We start from the raw sequence: 23,360 nt of genomic DNA, 5'->3' as shown, positions 1-23,360 counted from the left end.
GACTTCTTTTATACATGTTGTAATTTTGTTTTAGAGTTAAATTATTAGGAGATTTTTTTAATTCTTGATGTAGTACATTTTTACTATTAATAGCATTTAGTAGGCTTGGACTAATCACCAACCCTTCCTTGGAATTTTTTTGTTTGTTTATTTTAACGTTTTTTGTATTTTTTTGCATGATTTTTGTTATGTTATTTATAAAAATGTTCGTCATTTCATCTAAGTCCTTACAAGAGTAAAAATAATTCCAGTCTATTAAAAAGGAGTCTTGTATCAATTTTCCATAATTAATGTATTCTTTAATGATTTTATTTGGACAATTTCTACATAAATTGTTCTGATCTCCTATTTCAATGATAGTTGGATAATGATCCGTTATTTTGTAATTTAACAAATAAGCTTTAATATTTTCAGAATTTCCGGATTTAACAAAGTAGTGGTCTAGACATCAGGGTTTCTGTAATATTCTGATTCTGTATAATAATAATAATAAAAAGTCTTTATTTTTAACTCGGCGAATCTCAGCAGAGTTGTTTGGTTAACCGAGCATACATATTACAATTGAGAGTTACATAATATTAATAAACATAATTTAATAACGAAGCAAAAGAAGAAAAAATAAATTTAAATATATAAATACACCAATACTTAGAATATTACAAAATATAATAAGAATAATTAGAATATTACAAAACGATGGTCTACACAATAATACAATTAAAATGTTCAAATAAAATAAAATAAGTATCTCAAAGCGCATAAAATTAACCTATTTTAGAAAGAACATTAAAGAACGCCTGTAATACAATCTAGGAGGGTAGCTTATTTAATCACCATTTAACAAATATTCTTTAAAATTAGTCTTAAATGTCATAAAACTAACACTATCCCATCTGCCAAGCAATTCCGATAAAAGTTTTGGAGCCAAGTATGAGAAAGATCGCTGAAAAAGGGCTGTTTTATGATTATATTTTATGTTTAAAAGTTTAACCGATAGAGAGTATCACGGACATGTACCATTCAACGGTACGTCGAACCAGCTTACTTCTAATATACTTGGGAGATCCAGACCACTTTAAAGAGAAAACAAGAAAAATGTAATTTAGTTCTTTTTAACATGATTAACCACTTCAACTCAGAGAGCTTATGGCTAACATGATCCCTTCTCTTTAAATTATAAATAAATCGCATGCATGAGTTTTGCACTTTTTGCAGCTTATACTGACACGCGATATGCAAGAAAGGCATGAAAAGGCATGAACACATAATCGCAATAATTACCCTCTGAAAGTACCAGAGATTCACAAAGTCAAAATCAAATTTTAAATCAAAATTTAAAATATATTTATTTTTGTATAGATTTCTGAGTAAAATATAACTTTTCTTAAGTATGTTTGCTACGTGGTTTCGAAAACGAAGATTTGTGTCCATGAGAATATCCAAATTTTTGTATTCAGTTACAACATTAAGTTTCTCCTTGTTCATGGTTAGATTCATGTTTGCCTCAGCCCAGTTCTTTAACGAGGTAGCATTAAATTCTTTAATGCTACCTCGGGCGTTCCGCAAGGTTGAAATCTGGGTTCGTTTTTTATTTATTTTGTTTATAAACGATTTAGTCATCTCACTTAACCGCCATAGACTGGAAGTGTAGCGTGGTCAGTTATTTAAGATAAAGATCCCCATCACTTACTACTCGATCTACTCAATCAACGATACCATTTTTTGCAGGCTTAGTCAGATCTTGGTAACACCCTTGATTTCGAATTTACCTTTATACCACATTTGAATAGTGTTGTGATGTCAAAAACTCTCAGAGCCTTACTGCGGAGTCTACATTTAAACCGCTTTATTCGTTTTCATTTATTCCTATTATTTATTCGATTGCCATAAGAGCACGTCAGTTTAAAAGTCATCCATTGAATACACAGCGATACACCCAATTTCATCAATCAGAGAAGACTCCAAAGTAACAACGGCGGAGAAAAACGTCGACTCGCCCCCCATCGTCAGTGGGGGGCACAACTATCGCCGAAAAAAAACAGAGGACAAGCAAAGAATGGACGTGTCCGATGGATATTCAACGGATAGATCCACCAAAAGCGAAGACTACAAGAGAACGACAAGCAGACAAGAGAGAGAGCGGGGTAAGACTTCGGACGACTCCTCTAAGTTCCTTAAACCCCATACCAAATCCCGTACTGATCCTAGACTAGCAAAATCACTCAAAACCACTGCAAACCCCGACCTGGGAGCTGGCAAAGCGCCATCCCAGAGTGCGGAAATTAGGTAAAGCGAGGAAAAAGTACGCAAACTCGAGGAGAAAATTCGGAAACGAGATTTGCAAATTGAGAGAATCGCAAACGAAATGTATGAGATTAAACTTAGAAACTCCCAGATCATCGAGAGAGTACAATTGTTTGAACAAAAGATAAATAAGTTAATCTCTGAAAACCAATCTCTCAATGGGCAGATCTCGGACTTGAAATGTAAACTCGGGGAGGTGTTGACTTAAAACAAAACCCTTACCATCAAAAATTCCGAACTCAAAGAGAAACTGGCAGTACAGGGGGGTCTGGCTAGGGATGAAAATCAAAAGGAGCGTAAAAATAAAAGAGCCAGGGAAGACGCGGGCCTGTCTCCGCCCTCACAAGACGGAGGTGAGCCGGCCTCGGAACTGGTTCACCCTGAAATAACAATAAACAGGGAGCCAGTCCCCTCAACATCGTCAGCCAAATCCAAAACTCCACCGAAAATCCTACACCAAAATATTAAAAAAAAAACACTGTACATGCCCTTAAACGACCTTTCCCTAGCGGGCAAAGGGAGGAGCACTGATCCCATCACAAATATTAACAAAGTCCCAAAAGTAGTGATAAGAGACACAAAAAACTGGGCCGCAAAATGCAAGTTATTTTGTGAAAAAAAAAACATCGTAAAAGTGCAGAAAGACAGATTGGGATTAGCACTCTTCCCCAAAACTCCTAACGACCACCGGGCACTAACAGGACTTCTGAAGGGGGAGCGAATGGAATTCCATTCCTTTTTCCTGGAGAAGGACAGGAAACTGAACGTGATATTGAGAGGACTTGACCAAAACTTTAAGCTAGAAGAGGTCGAGGAGGAGCTGAGAGCTGTTGAAATTTGTGGATTTGGGAATAGCAAAATAAAAGCAACGCTTCCGGTTTAGAGTTTTAATACGTACTACTAACAACTTCTTTAATACATAAAGTTAGGAGGTCGACAACCGTGCAAACAACAAAAGTGATGTCATGGGCACATGTACCTATAAATGTATAGATGGCGCTACATATATTACGGTGAAACATTTTTTGATATACTGCAACAAGAGCGATGGGGTTTGAGCCGGAGGAACTGGGCTGGTTTAAAACCGGCCCAGGCCGACGAAGACCCACAGACCTCATCAGATTCCTCGTCCCCAAAAAACAGGAGAATATGTTTGAAATTGATAACATTTTAAAGATTAGGGTCCGCGTTGAGCGCTTAAGGACTCAGACTCAGGCATATGGTCATGTCCTGAGTAATTGCAACGCAGAGCCGCGTTGTCACAAGTGCAAGGGCGAACATTTCTATTCAGAATGTGTAAAAAACAGAGCAATCCCGGCTGAGTGTTGCAATTACGGCGGTGACCATCCGGCGAGCTATTGGCGCTGCCCAAAAAACCCAAATATAAAAAAACACAAACAACCAAAAAAAAGCTTCGCTGAGACCTCGAGAACGACCGACTCGAACTCTAATAACAGGAGGGCGGAGCCAAAGGATGGCAATACATCATCGCACAAGAAACGGCCCGAGCTATCAATTACAAACACAAATCTCCTAAATCTCTTAAGTTTGCCCGACGGGATCCTGGAAAAAAAATCGATAACTTAATGGCAAAACTGGAGAAATTAAACTCCAACCCGGCGATCAAACTATTGCTGGGAGTCGAGGTCTAGGTTCTCGCAGTGTCCGTTCGTTTCCTTCCTAACATGTCTAAATCCCAATTCCCATCCTTAATAACCACACAAAAATAAACCTCATACAAAACTCAATCCAACCGCCAAAAACCTAATTTATCACCAAAAAACACCGTAAAGGACCGGTTACGTTCACACCTCCGCCCGACCTTTTCTCGCTAGCTAAAAGTTCCGCAATCTGAGGGGGCGTGGTCTGCTCCACAGGCTCGCGTCCAATACCATCACACCCAGACCTCATAAATACATGCAACCAAACTTATCCCGACCAGTCGGTTCCTATACTCCGAGCAAGTCAAAAGTCCAAGCACCTAGATGCGACCCAGAATCATAAAAAGATGGCGCCTAATCTCGACGAAAGGATCAATCAAAAGACCGGCAAGAGCCTTCGTTGCTAGACCGGAAGAATCAGTGCAAAGATGAAACCGCTTTTTAGCTTCTTTATCAGGTCAACATTGGAATATGGCTGCATCATGTAGAATCTAATTTATCAGTGCCACATTAATTTGATTGAGTCTGTTCAGCGCAGGTTTGCTAAGTACAGCCTGATGATATATATCCTGTGAGAGGTGTTGACTAGCGCTAACTACTGGGTCGCTTTAATCTACATCCTTTGCGTATAATTTTGTATTTTTGGTTTAGTGGATAAACTTGGATTTGGTTGACTTGTAATGGATTTGGTTGAATTGATGGTTTTGGTTGTTTTTGTTAGTTATTAAATATTGTTTCAGTTAAGATTTAAACAATTTCATGGGCAAGTTGCCTATTAGAAATAAAGGTTTAAATAAATAAAATATAAAGCTAAATCGGCTTTAGAAAATTGGACTAGAGATGCAATGCGTCAAATATCAACATGTAGCATTCTATAAGTCCCGATGGCCATATAATGAGGATCCCTTTCATAGTACGCTGAGTTATGCAGTGGAATGCGCATATCATTTCTATTGCGCGAAATCATAATCACGTCAACCAATACAAAATCTGCAATTTTCATAAATAACTTGACCGAAATGTCATCAAACTGCCGAGATTTATTGTTTATTAATACAGACAAAAAGAATCTCGCACAAGGCTCGGTATCAGAGTATACCGGGTGAGACAGAAAAAATGGAACGCTTAATAACTTTTTTACTTTTCAAGATAAACAAATAAAATTTTGTATATGAATAGAATAGTTATCAGAGCATCTTTTGACATATTCTATTGTTTTTCATCACTTCCGGTTTAACAGGGTGTGACACTAACTTTTTTATTTTAAATGGGACACTTGGTATATTACTTATTTCGATAAAAAATAATATTCTGAAAACAATGATACTGTATTTTCTACTTTTTGTACTCATAGAAAAAATCTTTTTTTTTTAAATTTTAAAATAGGGTGCCTTGAATGCGTTGAAAGTTTTAATTAAGTAATCCCAGAAAAATAGTTCATCATTACATTTTATGACTTACATCTTTCAGAAGCCTATTAGCAGCCGATATCAAGTTAACTAAAATATATACAATTACTTATCTATGTTTTCCAAAAATGGTTAATCAAAGATTTTTTTTTTAATTGAGACTTGTTTGACTTTGATAAACTGTTTCAAAATTAACTAAAAAAATATAAAAGTCGCTTTTTAATATGTATGATATAAAGTTATCTCAAAATAGAAAAACTTGTTCTTTCTAAAGGTCGTAATTACTCATTTCGTCCAAAAATCTTGCCTAAAACAAAATAAGTATTATTTCAGCTGCAATGCAATGAAATACTTAGCAAGCGATCAGCAAGACGAATTTAGAATAAAGATAGAAATTGCAAAACCAATAAAAATTAAACAAAATTTAAACATTAGAGTTAAAAACTTAAAAAAATACTTAAATTCTCAATATTTTTAATTCAATTTACACATACATTTTATATAACGCCAAACGATCTTTAATCAGTACCAAGATGACAGGTTCTCTTTTTCCCGCGGGACGTTACCTTTAAAAAAAAACTGCGTTAATTAGGTGAATTTGTGTGTACATTAATCTCAGATAATAATACCAATATTCTATATGGTATTATATAGTATATATTCTATATGTAGCTTTCCACATCAACTTCAGTTATTACGGCAGTTAAATGAAGCCATTGGCCGTTGCTTTCATGAGTATTGTATTTTGGAATATTGAATTTTTTAAATATTTTTCGTATACACATAATGAAATTATCTTGTAATATCGTTGTAAAATCGCTTTGAAATAAAATTGAAAAAATAATTCTTTAATACACGAAGAAAGTTTCATCAGTATATCATATTCAAAAATGCTGAAGGTATACCATCTACAATAAACCAGAGTTTACTTCTACGTGATGAAAAGTTTTATTGTGCATGAAACAAACTTCGCTCTACACACTGTTTAGTAAGAAAAGGTAAATGGAAAGTGTAGAAACAGTGCCTGAAGTGTTTAGCAAACCGTCAATCTGGAAAATTCTTTACAATGTCGCGGTTCTCTTAAAATGTGCACCTGCAAACGCTTTTACGACATTTTATAATTTCAATTGAACTGTTTTCGCTTGTACTATTTTAATAGATAATTATTTGAAAGCATCAATAAAACATATAAAGCAAACTTAACACTTTAACACAAAATTTTTCATAATTCTGTTTAATTCCCTAAAATTTCCTATTAAGATCCTATTAACCCTTTTTTTTTAAAGTATTTAAAAAATGTAGGGTACATTTTAACAAAGGTTTGCATTTTGTTTTAAATTTTTATAGTACATACAATTCTATATTATATAACTACCGGTTTCACATATGGCAGTTTGTAACATTGAGATTAAAATTCTATACATTTTTATTTTTAGTGGATGGGTTGCAAACAGTGCTATAACAAAATATGATCATGAAACAAGGAGCCAACTTGAGGATGCTTCCAACAGAGCTGACTTTAAGCAGGGGGTTGAGCAAATTGAAGCTGAATATAAAAAAGTAACTATTTATGTGTATCTATATAAAAATAGAAATAAATTCATTAACGGCTCATAAGAAATGCTAAGTTTTCTATAATTTTCTTGATTTCCTAATAAGTGTTTTTTTATATTCATTAGTCACTTGGCAAAGACAGTGAAGGGGAACCAGAATATGAATTTGAAAAAGCAGAATCCGATGAGGCCAAGTCCGAAGGTAATAGGAGGAGCCGACAGGTGAGTAAAATAGGCATATCATTTTTTTATAGTACCTTAATTTGCTACCTCTTTGCATTCTTTCACGCCGATTAAATAAACCAAAAAACTTTTTTGTTATAGTTAATACAGGCCTGTTACAGTTTATTTTCGTCAGATACATAAAGAATAAGAAGATAAAATGAATCTAAAATGTTAGCGAAAGCATAGCTCGATTATAGAACTTTAAGAGGCAATTTCTAAGTTATTCTGATGCTAAAATTAAAAAATAAACAGTTATCATTTCAGTATTAATTCTATTTTTGATATCAATAATTTTCAACCCTTATGATGAAACTCAAATTATTAATCATAACATTAATTTTTTTTAATTGTTTTGATTTCACTAATGTCAGAAGTCATATCCTAGCCAATAAGATCCCAGCTCATTCTCCTATATCCCTACTAAAACCATTTCTGGCGCGAAAATCTTTGACCTATAGGAGTCTTGAAGAACAAGCCTTTGAAGAAGGTTGTTTCTTGGTATTTTTGCCGATTTTACTCCCATGAAAAGTTGAAAACTCACCTTTTGGGTATTTTAGTTTGTGGATACTAAATGCCATACTGCAATAGTGCAGGATTATAAGTGGTGTAGTTAAATCCCAACTTTTTCAAGGTTCTTTGTTTAAGTGTCCAGTTTTGTGTTCCCGAGAAAAGGCCAATTCCATTGGTAAGTCCTAATATTTTGATTTGACATCTTGGTTTATGATAATCTACATATTACACATGTAATTTTATATAAGTAGACTCACGCATACCGTTAAGTTTAACCATCAATGCTTATATCTACTTACTCTATTGGCGATTCCTCAATCTGGGTATTCTTCCACTTTCAGGCTTTTTTCTTTTATCCCCCCAGTATGGTCTTTATCCACGATTATAAGAGGTAGAAATCTCCACTCATCTACTCCAATAACGTCCACAACATCTACATTGACATTCACTGTTAAACCGATCCACCCAGGTCCCCCATCGCAATCATGCAACCCTTTTGGAGCCAGGTTTGATCAATGTTTGTGACGTTTAGTGAACCATGCAGTCAGTAAAATAACCTAACCAGTAAACCAAAGTCCTGTCAACATTCATTAGCTTTACTGTAGTATATTAGACTAAATACTAACCTCAAAATTACATTGTTACCACTCTTATCATTAGATTTTACTACCACACCATTGTTTTGAATAGTTTCATAATAACTAGGTACATATTAGTTATTTTATTGAAATAGACCGGATAGATCTTGTAAACTGGATAAATAGGCCTATTTCGAAGGTACTCATGCGAACTTTTAGCCCCAAACAACATAATATAAGATTTTAGTCTTGATATAAATACTATATTTAGGAAGGGCAGCATAACTTGTTTTTAAAATAATAAGTTTGATTATTAATTTTTCTTTTAATATAGATTCACTTAAAACTGTCTGTTCTTCCTTGTGAGATTTTCTTTCAGGTTTATAGGTATAGTGCTTTTAGTAATTTCCTGTTTTCTTGGTCATCGGGATTTTATTATCCATCTGGGATAAAACAGTAGGCGCTTATATTTTATTGATCTCTTGTTGAATCCACGCCACTCTACCAAAGTGGTTAGTGCTAGTCGGCTTCCCTTTGAGAAGATCCCCTGAGCTGTCTCTATAGCCTATAGTAAGTCTCCCTCCTTCCATTGGTTCCCTTGTACCCACTTTCTAACCCTCACTCCCCATAACCTTACTCTCCTTTTTCCTTCTTGTTATTCCCCATCCCTCATTATAATTTTTTTTTTTTTTTATTTTTTTTATTTAACAGGCCTTTAATCAGTAATTTATTCCTTTAACTTAAGGATATGCTGTATTAATGAACCAAACCTTTTTTATGTATAATGCTATTGAAATGGTTTACAAGTTTGTGTAGAAAATCATGTCTTAAATGCACAACTTGCTGCAGTTATATGTTATTTGGAGGGTTCACCTATCATAGACCTGCTTAACTGATTCCTGATTTCCTGATAGCTTGTTTAAACTTAAATTATTAATATGTCAGTTTTCATCTTGCCTCTTTCCTCTACTATGGTTCTAGCTTGCCTTTGCACTGATTCCTACCTACAGTTTACCTATTGTCTATTAAGTTATTTTAAGCTATAATGCACATATGCTGTTATTTTGTCTTTACACGGGTTGTACCACACATGCGCTAAGTCGCATGGGTATCGGTTTTAAAAAATCGCAGTACACTCCGATTACCAGAAAAGTATATTTATTCATGATAAATAGTGGTTAATTATAGTTCAATCTTTAAAAGCATATTATTTGTGTAATTGTTTGTATTTCTCTGAATGGTAATACAACTTTTGAATTGAGTAAGTTTGATTATTTATTTGAATTCTCTGATTATTTAAGAAGATATATAATGAATACAATATTCATCATCGTTAACGATAAATTGAAATCGCACTTAACTATTTATTATATTATACATGATCTGCTAAACTTCGCCTCAATAAAATGAAGTTTAGTGTATTTATTCTGTGAAGTGACGGGATACCCTACGTATATAAAAATATAATTTCCAGGCTATTTCTTACAATTTTTATATATTTAAAGCACTATAAAATTATAGAGCAAAATAAAAAGCTAACAATAAGATTAAAAAAATAAAAAATAAAATACGATTTCAGACAAACTTAAATAGTTACCTAAACCTAATATAATAATTTATCAAGTTTCGATTGATTTGGATTGATTGGAAGTGACATCATTTGATTAAGAGGAGATAGTTGACTATTCAAGGTTGGATGAAATTGAGTAAAAAGTGTTATTTTCTTTGAGATTAACCACAGGGTTATAGAGGTTTAAAGGGGATAACATATCTGGTGATTCAATAGTGTTGTTGATAAGCCTTTTAAAAAGCCAAGCATCTTATATGATTTGTTACAGTAATACTCAATATGGTAGTTAAAACATCTCTAGACTCCAAGATCTCTAACCATATTGGTTTTCTTTACAATATATTAATCAATCTTTTAGGAGTTTAAGACTAGGTTTTTTTCTCGAAAAGTGAATATAATAGTTTCTTAATATTTTTAAATGTTAAGAAACATATAATTTGCATCACAACATTGATTAAATCTTTTGATGTCATTTTGAACATTTTCTACTGCGTCAGGGCTATGGTAATAAAGATCTTTAGGTTATCGGCGTATAACAGACATTAGGAGTAATGAAAACATTGTGTTTTGTCATTGATGAAAATATTGAAAAGTAGTGGAACTAGGTACCCACCTTGTGGAACTCCAGATAAAGCATTAGAAAGGTGACGATTATTGATACGATTTAAAGCTAACAAATTGGTCCTATTGTTAGATAGGATTTTATCCATTGCAACGTGATCCTTTAACACCATACTCCCTTAGTTTAAGGCACAGCAAGGTGGTATTAGCCTTATCAAAGTGCCTTGAGGAAGTCAGTGTTTATTGATTTAACAAGATACCCCTCTCCAAGGCATTCAACAGTGCGTCCTGATAAAGCAAAATATTGGTTGCAATAGATCTACTCTCAAGAAATCCATGTTGTTTAGTTGTAATCACATTTTTGAAGCTGTTACTTAAATAATCTGTGACAAGAGAAAATTGAACGGTAGTTTTCAGATAGTCAAAGACCTATTAAACAGATTCCACAAAGGTCTCACAGCAAACGAGCAATTTCTAATGAAGAAAGGAGTAATATCATCAGGACCTGGTCCTTAAAAATGCCAATAGAGACAAGTTTTTCAAAAATATTAAATATTTTTAGATTTAAATCAGGAGTATGGACAATGTTTCTAACATTGTCAGGTATAAGAACAGTTTATTTTCTATCTTGAATGTTTTTATGACCACTTGGGAAGTGGTCAGCGAATTTTGAGGTCCCATTTCCGTGAGACGCAATTTTGTCATCACAGCAGGGATATCACTTTGGAATTTACATATTTCCAGAATGTATTAGGGTTACTTTTAATGTTATCTTCAATATTTTTAATATCTCTTTAACATAAAGTATTAGCCTTGGCTTTGCGTAGAACTTTTAGAGAGCTAAAATTGTGGCAATCCTCAAAAGACCCACTTTATTGATATTTTTTGTTTAGTACATTATTTTTCAGTTTAGTGTCAAACCAGTATGGAAATTTGAAGTTATTTTAATTTTTTAAACTTGGGAACACAGAGCTCAATGATCTCCCTCAATATGGCATTAAAGGTTAAGACATCAGCATTAATGTCACGTACTAAGAACAGATCCCAGTTTGTGCAAATCAAGTACCCATTAATTTCATTGTAATTACATGCCCTAAAGTTATAAATGACATCTTCATACTCTATTTCATGGGTTTTTGAGGAACATAATTCTATTAACAGAGCACGATGCTGGCTTTCACATTTGATTAAAAGGTCAGTAGCTGCGGTATCTTTCTCATTTCAGCGAGTGTAAGTCCCAAAAAAACGCCTCTCACATTGGAAATCTGATTATTTGAAACAAATTAAGTAATGGAATGTTTCAAGAATACTTGTTGCTGTTGTTGTAAATATTTTGTTCAGGTTTATTATCAGGCCGTGGGATTCTATTATTATCAAAAATAATTTTTTTACATATTATTATATTATTAGACCAAAATTTATCAGCTGAAATCAGATCAGCATGTTTCTCCTCTGTGCCTACTTTAAATGAGGAAGTATGCCCTCTTGTTAATACAAGAGGAGGAGAATTTCAATCAATTCGTCTTCCCTTAGAGGTTGTATCTTTGATTTAATATGATTCAATAATGGTCTTGCTTGCAGCAGTTTTATTAACAGAGCTCATGTGAAACCATAACTTTACAGGAACGCCAACTAAACTTTCATTGGAGATTTCTGTTTCTGAGCTTTATTATTATTTGATAAACCACTGCTTAATATTCTTTCCTTTTCCAGATTAGGTACAAAAGGTAGTAACAGAACAGGCCCATCAGACATTTCTTCTTTGTTTTGAGTACCCTTAGTAGGTTCCTGGTCTTAGAGCATCCTAACTTCTTAGACCAAAGTTTGAATTTGCAATTCGTTGATTGCTTTATTAATTTAGTGTCCTAGAGATAGTGGTTTTTATTCCATTCAACAAATTACTAGCATCAGTGGTTTTATCTGATGTATTAGGACTAACCTTTGGTTGAGTTTGCTCAGATGTATGCTTCTGAAGTTCTATTTATAGTTCTAGGGTATTGATGTCGGATTCCATAGATTTCATCTTACTTAACTGACTTTCCATGTCCTTGTTTAGCTCCAAAAAGTTAATGCTAATGAAGGCGTCAGTGCATTGCAGCAGTAAAGAAGGATTGTGAAGATTAAAGAATTACTTTAACTTCTTTAGCCAATAATCTTGTTTTCTCGCCTGCACAATTTCGGCGGACAGTAAGGTTACAAAAATCACGTGGTGAGCCAAATAAACTACCTTTTTCTTCCTTAGTGCATTCACTATTATATGAGACATATAAAATAAAACTTATTGACGCAGAAATAACCATTATAAACATGACAAATTTAGGAGCAAATTTGCGCGTGTCTACTGCTTAGAGATGTACAGAGGTATTCATAATTATTATTTTAGGTCAAAAGGAAAAATGAGGGCTTAGCATCAACCAGCAGGGCAACAAAAGCACCTAAAAAAGTAAATTCAGAGCCATCGGAAAATGGGGCTAAAAGCTACAAGATGTCCTTCGTAGCCGACAAACTGAGAGACGGTCAAGGCCGCTTGACTCCAGCGTCAGATGTTGACGTCGATGAAGAATCTGAGGTTGGTTTTTAGGCTTTTTTTAAACGACTTTCCTTGCATTAATATTTTTTAAATTCATTTTTAATAATTAGGATTTAGATGAGGAGACCACAGACAAAAATTTGACTGTGGGTTTTTTGGGAGTCGGTGTTATGAGCCAAGGAATCATTAGCAACGTAATCAACGCGGGGCATACTGTTTATCTTTGGAGTCGTGATGACACAAAGGTAAGTTTTTAATTTCAATTTTTATTAGGAATTTTTATAACATTTTTAGTGCGTCTTTGTTGTGGCTTAAAACGAAAACGCGATATATGTTAAAGATAGAATTTGAAAATTAAATTTAAATTCTATAAAAAAAATGTTTCGTATTATTCTTGTAAAAATATGATACGTGGGAGATATAACTGGCTTTATAACTGGCCAAAAAAATCATATTCTGAAAACTTGACTTTGGACCCGTCGAATTTTTCGCTGAGTTGCCGATACGATAATTGTATCCGAAGCAGCACACAAAGTCTACCACAAATCAAAATTATTTTATATTAGTTATATTAAGGGTGTATTAAAGAATAAAATATTATTTAGCGGCTTTAATTAAAATAATGTTGTCTTATAAAGAACTTTATAACAAAGATAACTCTTAAGATTTTTTTATAGATAACTATGTGACAATTTAATGAAATATATTTATAATGCAATAAGCAATTTGGCATAAAGCATTTATTAAACAATCTTATATAACTATATTGTGTTAAGCACAATTTATTATTTAGTAGCTGTACAATTGTTTCAAAACATATCTATAAAATACATACACAAAACTCGGCGCACATTTTTTCAGAGCGTATTAATGGTGTCAAAATAAGTCTTTCTTTTTCTATTAATGTGTCCTAAAATGGGGAACATTTTAGCATTCAGAGCTACAGCCCGCGCAAATTGATTGATGGAAATCGATGAAAATTCGCAAATCCTCGTTTTTTGGGAGCTCTTTTCATTTTCCGTTTCCAAAATTATGTAAATCCAATTTTAGGGGAGTACTCAGGGAGGTTTACCCTTCTAATGACCCCTATCTTATGGTATTCATATAGGATTTATAAGTTGTTTTTTAAAAAGATTATATAAGACTTTTTTAAGACTACACTTGAAATTAATTTAGCATGACTACTAGAATAGAATATGCTTTGCTTTTTGCAAGCCAATACTTTTTATAATTGTTTGTTTTCAAAATGGCTAGAATTTCTGTTTGGAAAACAAAAAATCTGGAATTTTTAAAAGAAAAATAAAGAGGAATGTTTTAAAAACCACACCATTAAAAATCATTCATTCGGATTCAAATATTAGTAAGGAAATTAGATGTTGATATAGAAGTTGATAGTTTGCGAGATACAGGGTGTCAAAGTTACAATTTTATTTTCTATTTTTCCCTATTGCTTAAATAGCATTTCAGATTTTGGCATAAATCTCGTTATAGGAAGGGTTTCTATATGAAAAACAAGGATTTGTTACTTTTTATGGCCAAACTTCTATTTCGGTTTTTTTATGCTACCCTGTATACAACAACTGATCAAGATTTTTTTCTTATGTCGACCCATATTTGAGCAAAACTACCTAAAATCCTAATCGTTTTTACTATTCAAAACTTGACTCAACATAAGGCTATAATCATTTCTTAGTAGTTTCTCGAAACCGTTAAGCGATACGTTGGAAAGTCTTTTAATTTGAAGGTGTCTATTAGAGACTCTATCAGAGTACAATCTTGTAAGCAAAGCATTACATCTTTTCAATCCGTACATTTAATGTACGGATGCATATCAGAATATTCAACAAATGTGTACTCCATGATGTAAGCATTAATACCTATGATACTATTATTATTCTAAGTTATGACCAACATTAAAAACCATAGCAACACTACTCAGATATTATCCAAAGCAAGTTGATTGTTATGTTATAAAAATATTTTATCATTGTACACATAATACATTGAAAATTTTAGAAACAAATATCTCTAAAACTATAGGCACTTCTAGTAGACCTTTATTGTTGCAGAAATAGGAGAAAATAAGATTTTTCGGTAAGGCTATCACAAAAGTTTTGATGAATCTGAAATGCTTCTCAAGCAATAAGGAAAAATAGAAAATGAAATTGTAACTTTGACGCCCTGTATCTCCTAAAATATTAACTTTTGGACTCAGATATGTTTGGGTCAATTCCCATATTTTGTTCTGTAGTATCTCCATTTTCGAGATTTCCCAACCTTTCGCAGACAACCTGTATATCATAAATGTAGGGCAGAATTGAGGGAAAAAATTGCCATTTTTTTTTAATATTAATTTTAAGAAATTCTTTTTACACATCCAAAATCCTTACTATTTCTAAGAGGCATCAAAAATGAGATGCGAATATGCATATGTAATATCAGTAAAATTGGTTGTGCAAGAAAATATTTGCCTGGAGAACTCTAAAACAATGTTTCCTTATATAATAATCATTACAGGTATGTCAAAGTCAAAATGTATTTTATTAACTAACTTGTGATAAAATCTTCCTAATCCTAGAATTTATAATACTAGTAGTTATTTGGTTAAACTTAAAACAAAATACAGAATCCATTTGGCTGTACATAGGAGCATATCTCATATCATTAAAGAAGAAACTAAGAAAAAGAAAAAAAGAAAAGGCAAGAACTAACATAAAACAAGAATAAAAAAAAATCTGATACGGATATATAATTAATTTTAAATATTAAAATGAGCCGTTAAAATACTCTTTAATTGTGCAGTAAGCTTCTGGTAAGATTAATTTCTTTAGTTCCCTCCTAAACTTTTTAAGGTCTGTAACAGTCCTAATCGAAAAAGGAACATGATTAAATATTTTACGACTAATAAAGAGTTTCTCGTAAGTGAGGAGGTGGGGATTGGAAGAGATAAGTTGTTTACTTGACGAGTATTATGACTGGCACTGGTGCACTAACGAACTTATGTTTGAGTCTAGCAGTTTCCAATATAAAGAGTGAGAAAACTGTTAAAATTCTTTCAGCTACAAAAAGAGGTTTGCAAGAGACTCTGAGACCAAAATCACACAGATACCTTAATGCTTTTTTTCCGAATAGTAAAAATGATTTTAAGGAGTCCCTTGGAGCACAAACCCCAAAATGACAACCCACACCGGATATGTGAGTCTATTAAGACGAAATAAACTAAACGAGCAAACAACCCTCCTCCTCCCCAACTCATGCCTGGCAACCCTGGCTGCAAAATAATCAAAAGAAAGTTTAGCAGCGAGGCCCAAAACATGGTTGTCAAACCTTAAACTTCCATCAATGAAGAGGCCCAGAAATCGACAATAATCCCCACCATGTAGTGGGCTCTGCTCATCAAACAAAAAACCCTACAAATTACACTTAACGCCCAGAATAAAAGTCTTATCAACATTGAATACAAGCTGATTGCAAATGCACCACTTTTTAATTTTGTGAAGGTCCTCTACTATGAGAGGTCTAACTACTTTTTAATCTTTGTTATGCCACAGAATTGTAGTATTATCGGCAAACTGAACCACTAATCCATGCAGTGGTAGAGAGCTTAAGTCATTAACGTATAATAGAAATGAAATAGGACCTAACACTGACCCTTGAGGTACCACATTTAAGGTGTGCTATCCCTGAAGAAAATCCAGATGACTTCAACCATCTCAAATCCACTCCCCTAAATCCGTAAAAATCAAGCTTTGACAGCAGTATTCCATGTGTGGATCATGGAAAAAATCAATCGAAAGCCTTGGACAGATCACAAAACACCGGTGCTGCAGCCTCCTTGGAGTTCATAGTTTCGTACCCTTAGATGATTGAAATCCATACTGATTAGGGGACAGCACATTGTATATGTTCAAAAAAGAGACAATTCTCTTTTTTGCAAGCCGCTCAAGAACCTTGGAGAGGTTAGACGAAATTGATATGGGTCGGAAGTTAGAGGGTTGGTCCAAGCTACCACCTTTATGAAGAGGGATAATCATAGCTTCCTTTAAACAGGATGGGAACTCGCCCTGAAGCAATGACTGATTCATTGCCCAAACCGTGACAGCAGACGTGAAAAGATACCATCGGAACCCGAGCACCTATGACTCTTCAAGCACTGAATTGTTTCATGGACCTCGGTGGCATCTACAGGGTGGAAGAAGAATGATTGCTTCATAGCAATTCGATTAAGATACTGCAATGGATCGCCGTCACTGGGAACTGCTGCCAATAACTTCTCAGCAATATTAGAAAAATAGTCATTGAAATCATCGGGCCCCAAGTCTGGTTCAACCAACCGCCGACGAGCAGACTGCCTGCATTCGTTAATAAATGACCAACTTTCCTTCTGTCTGTTACTGGCCGAGTCTAAGCGCTCATTGCAATACAGTTCCTTTCTGACTTTTATCAGACGCGCTATAAATTTTTCGATAATCCTTGCTAACAATCACAAATTTTGGGCAGATGTTTTTAGTCCCGCGGTGATCCATGGTTTTCGTCTCTTGGATTTAAGTCTAACAAGAGAAAGCACATATTTATTTTATCACGAAATGTATAATAAAAGAAAGAAAATGGTAGTGGAGCAGCCTGAATTGTATTCCAATTAACAGACGAAAGAGATTGAGAGAATAAATTCAAATCGTTCTTACTAAAAACTTCCAAGGCGGCGGCCAGATTTGTTTTTAAAATCACCAGGGAATTGGACATACACATCCTCATGATCCGATATACCCACTGAGTGCACTGAACAGGTAACACCGTCCAAATTACTGCAGAAATACTCAATAGTGGTCGATATAGAGGACAAAATACTAGTGAGTGCATTAACATGCATGGTGATTCCATCAAGAGAAATTCTTTGCGGTAAGGAAACCTCTGAATAATTAGTATTAAAATCTCCAGCTAAGATAACACGCGAGTAAATAGGGAGCTGGTACAGACGACAATCTAACCTGTCAAGAAACACACTGGTATCCCCAGAGGGCGGGCGGAATATACAAATAACGTATGTACATATTAAACAATTAACAAAAACACATGGAACACTCATAAACCCGCTCAATTTAGGCATCACCAAACTTTTCAACAGTACAGAAAAAGTTTTGAATACATCTCCTAATTAGAACAGCAGTCCCTCCAGACACAGAGTTTTGTCTACAATAAACTAATAGTGGTACATACTCATCAAAACAAAAACAGTCATTAGGTATAAGTCAATGTTCTGACCGAAGTAATGTTAGCAACGAAATACCAGCAACGGCGATAGGCAGCTCAGACGACGCGCGCGATGTCGAAGCGGCGCTTATGAAAATTGATAGTAGTACTTGACAAATGCAAAAACTTACGTGCATTATAACTTCCATTAGATGCATTTTCTCAACGCAAGAAATTCCTTTTTACTGATTTTGTTATGTCGGCACAATTACAAAAATTATGTAAAATTTAATCAGAAAAAAATTATTTTTAAATATTAAACGTCTTATTTAATATTTAAAAAGCAAAAAAAACACCGCTGTTATGGTCGAAATTTGAAGATCTTTTTTAGGAATGATAACTCAATATTCTACTCTACTAACTTACTGGATATACCGTTTGAGAAAGCCGACGAATTTTAAAAAACTATAATTATTTTACTATGTTAAAAGAAGAGACCAAATTCGGTCTATTTGACAATTGGAGGGTAAAAAAAAACACCGTTGCTAGGGGTGAAAAAATATAATTTTTTGAGGAATGATACTACAATGTCTTTAGATACTTTCTGTATATGCCTTTTGAAAAAGCCGAAGTATTTTAAAAAACTATAATTTTTTTACTATGTTAGAAGAAAAGACCAAATCCGGTATATTCGACAATTAAAGATTAAGATTTTTAAAAAAATTTTTAGTTTTTTGTTTTCAAAATACTAATTTGGAAAAAAATTCAACAGAATCATAAGAAACTAATTGTGATTCTGTAGAATTCTTTTCCAAATCAGTATTTTGAAAGAATAGGCGTTTCAATTTAAAAAAGGATTAAATTCCAACAGCTTTTGTTCAGCAAAGGTAAGAGTAAGAATATCAAATTTAGAATCTAATAATATTACGAAATACCTAACCCACTGCACGAAATGTTTAATATTTGCAACATTAAAATCAGTCGCAAAAGTTTTCCTTAACAAAACTTAAATATTATACTAACATTTTTGTTAGATACATTTAAGAACATTTTCATAATGTGTGCACAACAAATCTGAATAGGAGTCTGACTATTGACTTGTTTATTATATATATAATTAAACCAAAAATCATTAATATACCGTAATAAACTCATTTTGTTAAATGATAAAAACACTGCATGGGTTTCTGCTAAAGAAAGATCAGTGAAGACCGTATAAAAAATTGGTTATTTTCCACTATATTTATCCAAAAAAAAATTAAATTTATTTAGCCAATTTGCAATTGATAATTCAATATTTCAAAAACTGGAGATGCGCATTCATTTCCTTCTTTAGCGAAAACATCAAAGCGGTTTTCAGATTTGCGATCAAGTTGTGATAAAAATTCCGCCAAACAAATAAGTATTATTGATTTCTTTTAATTCTTTCTTTTAAGTAATACGCGTACTGGCGCTCTATAAATTTAACAATATTATTTCTAAAATCACAAGTTAGGTTTAAATTGTGTTATTGTAATCTCAAATAAACCTTTAAAATCATTACACTTACTATATAAAAATTACCTTTTTTTCTCTATTTATTTGGCCTCTCACAACAACATTAATTGAACCACTAGGTAATAAGATATTAGACACGATTTCTGTTTTATTAAATAAACTACCAAAGGTATCTGAAATGTGTATTTCATTAAAAGAATTAGTAGGAGAAGCAAATAGAAATTAAAATAAATAAAAATATATTAAATTAATAATTTTTAACTAAAAAATAATAGAGTAAATAGTAAAACAAAAGAAAATAAAACAAATTTACGCAAATTAAAAACAAAAGTCATAATAAAGCGTTAGTTATGGAATGAACCCAACCGCGTCGGCATTCTTTAGTGTACCGACAAACCCATTGCCTTAAGGTACCCATTCACGTTCAGGCGGCCGGCCGGCTTAAGCCGGAAAGAATTTGGCCGGCCGGTCAGTTCTCGCTACACACGTTCAGTTGGGGGACAGGTCATGGCCTGTCTTTCGTCGCAAATTGTTAAAAACTCAACGTGTGTAGTGTTTTGTGGACGTTATTTGCCGGCCGGCCTGATTTTACTCTAGACTAAAATTTTTACCCGTTTATAAAAAAGTAATGGCTAACAATCCAGACTTTACAAAGGAGTTTATTGAAATGTACCGTGCCCATAAATGTTTATGGAAAGTGAGAGATGCAGTATATGCTAATAGAGCACTTAGAATTAAGGCATATGAGGAGTTATTGCAACTTTACAAAACAGTGGATCAACATGCTACAGTCGATTCTGTAAAAAATAAAATAAACAGTATGAGAAGTGTTTTTCGAAAAGAAAGTGAAGCAATCGAAAAGAAGCGGTTCTTCTTCAGATGATTTGTATAAGCCAGTGTTGTGGTATTATGACAGTCTTTTATTTACTGTTCAAATCAATTTTTTTTGGATCCATATTTATTGCGGTATGGAAGACTCTGAAACGGTTTACAAGAATCCCAAAAGCGTTCTCCACGTCTTGCTCTGCTCAAACGATAGTTAAAAATCCGCTGCTTCGGAGATAAATTTTTTGAGGGTATGATTTCAATATATTTTCGTTCAATGCAAACGCATCATCTGCTACAAATACAAAATTTAAATTTTCCGTTGTATTTTGGTTATCTGACAACTTTAATGATTTATTCAATAGTTTGTTTTAATAATTAAATTTTAGATCTTCCATGCTGCGGCCTGGTGCTAAATATCTTAGAGTCACTTACAATCTTTCTTCAGCGCTGATTGCTTGTCACATTATTGTGTCTTTTTTGTAATATACGGCTTAACCAAATTTAATAAGTATTGAAAACAGTCATTGTCCATTCTAAAATAATTTTTTAAATCACTGTCGCTTGTTTGCCGCACTTCTCGTATAAGTTCAAAATGTGATAAGGAACTACGTTTTTTTAACCACTCCTTCACCCACATTTTCTTTTTTGCTTTTTTTCTTTCGTTCTTGTGACAATATACAGGGTGTCCGAAAAGTCAACGATAATACTAAAGGTGCTGATGGAGCAACTCATAAGCACCCAGAAAAACATAAAATGACCTTAGTAAAAAATCGATGGTTTTCGAGATATTGGCACTTTAGGCCAATTTACGGCAACCCGGCTAATACCTTAAGAAGTTTGCTCATCTATTCTACTTTTTAAAATTACCTAAATGTTTTTTTAACAGTTTACTATTATTGTGTTATAGTAAAAAATAACCCTAATTCACCTTATGATATCATTGTAAAAAAATTAAACAAATTTTTAAGTTATGTTTAAAATGTTTTTATTTAACCTAAAAATTAAAAAATCAAGAGCGAAGGTAATTCTTATCACCATAGCGATAAACAACAAACATTTTTGGAATTTAGTTTGTTCACAGTATTCCGTGAACTAACTACTTTTTTGCTTGTGTCCTAACGTTTCTGTTACCTTTTGATTTGGATTTGTTTTTGAGTTCATTTTCCTGTGGACTGTGTTCTTTGAGCTGTTTTGTTGGTTAATCATTTATTATGCCCTTGCCGTATACCGCCCAAGAATATGCAAACATGCATCTCATTTATAGTGAATGCAGAGGAAATGCTCTAGCAGCATCTAATCTTTATCAAGAAAGATATCCGAATTTGGCCCGATATCCTGACTATCGTGTATCTATTAATGTTCACCGCTCATATTCCGAAGGCAGAATGCCTCATGCTCCTGTTCGAGAGGGAAGACCTCGTATTGATTATGTTGATCAAGTTTTAGAAGAAATTGAAAATGATCCAACTACTTCGGCACGAGCAATCGAAAGAAGAATAGGGATACCGAAATCGGTAGTAAACGACATCACTAGGCCATTTCAATATCACCGTTATCATGTTCAATGACTGCAAAGCCTACTGCCTCGAGACTACGAACCACGCCTACAATTTTGCTGCAGAATGTTTCAAAAAAATCAAGAGGATCCGAATTTTTTAAATAATATACTGTGGTCGGATGAGAGTACATTCAAAAAGGATGACTTTATGAACATTCACAATTTGCACACTTATGCGTTGGAGAATCCCCACTCTATTCGAGAAGAAAGGTCACAGTACCGATTTAAAGTAAACTTGTGGACCGGTATCTTGAACGGACGTGTAATTGGCCCATTCGAATTACCAGAAAATTTGAACTGGCAGGCTAATTTAGATTTTTGTCGAAACAATCTACCAATTCTTTTAGAGTTTGGAGAATGGCGTCCATGTCCAGGTATTTGCTAGCAAACACAGTAAAATAAAGGTCTTATTTCACCAGAAATTCCTTTTATTATGACGACCGGTTTCGCGATTACAATATCATCGCATCATCAGGTCGAGGACTAAAAGTAAAAGACACAATTTACATAGATACTACGCTTATCAAAAATTGGTAAAATGCTGAATAAAATCGAATTTTAAAGCGTACTTACATTGTTAAAAACGAGATTTGTCAAAACAAAATAAAAGCACATATAGAACGGTACAGTTAAAATTAAGCGAGTAAATCTTATCGTAAGATAACAAATAATACACTTAGGTTCAAAACAATAACATCTAAAATGGCGGTTATCATAGTTTTTAGATCGTTTTGTCTATTGCGTTGTAACGGTGCTGGCCCTGGGGTGATGCCCAGGTCTCCAGACCTAAACCCCCTCGATTTTTTTTACCGGGGTTGCATAAAAGAAAAGGTTTATGCAAGACCAATAAATAATATTGCTGAATTACGGCAGCGAATAAATGATGCTGCCCAAGATCTTAACGCTGCCAGGAATGCAAGATGAATCAATAGGTCATTTATTAAAAGATGCCACGCCTGCAATCGCGTTGGTGGTATACAGTTCTAACATATTTGATTTTAAAATTTTTTTTTAAGTTAAATAAAAATATTTTTTGAATATAACATAATTATAAATTTGTTTTATTTTTTTCATAAGGTAGATTAGGTTTATCTTTCACTCTATCACATTAACAGTAAAGCTTTTTTTAAAACATATTGGGTAATTGTAAAATTAAATTAAATGAGCAAACTTTTTAAGGTATTAGCTGGGTTGCCGTACAATTTTTCGGTCCAGTACGAGCGGTCAAATTCAAAGTTTAAAAAATAAAAATAAGTAATACTTTATTTTAGAATAGATTTCTTATTAAATTTTTTGGCCGTTTAGTTTAATGTTTTTTTTTGATCAGTAAAATGGCTATTCAGTGTTGCATAGCTAAAAAGAGATTCTGAAGAATATCTATTTTTA

The 23,360-nt window shown here is 33.4% G+C and overlaps 1 protein-coding gene across 1 annotated transcript in view; it reads left to right on the top strand.

Moving 5' to 3' along the window:
- The window catches only part of LOC126744357 (cytokine-like nuclear factor N-PAC), a 127,327-nt gene that overhangs the window by 12,115 nt on the left and 91,852 nt on the right, over nucleotides 1–23,360 (top strand). Inside the window, exons 4-7 of the mRNA XM_050451731.1 lie at nucleotides 6,811–6,934; nucleotides 7,054–7,149; nucleotides 12,755–12,940; nucleotides 13,012–13,146. Coding sequence (XP_050307688.1) covers nucleotides 6,811–6,934; nucleotides 7,054–7,149; nucleotides 12,755–12,940; nucleotides 13,012–13,146 — 541 coding nt within the window. The remainder of the gene's footprint in view (nucleotides 1–6,810; nucleotides 6,935–7,053; nucleotides 7,150–12,754; nucleotides 12,941–13,011; nucleotides 13,147–23,360) is intronic.

The sequence above is a fragment of the Anthonomus grandis genome, chromosome 14 (assembly GCF_022605725.1).
Source record: "Anthonomus grandis grandis chromosome 14, icAntGran1.3, whole genome shotgun sequence".
NCBI classification, from domain to species: domain Eukaryota; kingdom Metazoa; phylum Arthropoda; class Insecta; order Coleoptera; family Curculionidae; genus Anthonomus; species Anthonomus grandis.
The sequence above is the reverse complement of the archived record's forward strand: the minus strand, read 5'-3'. Positions and strand labels throughout refer to the sequence as shown.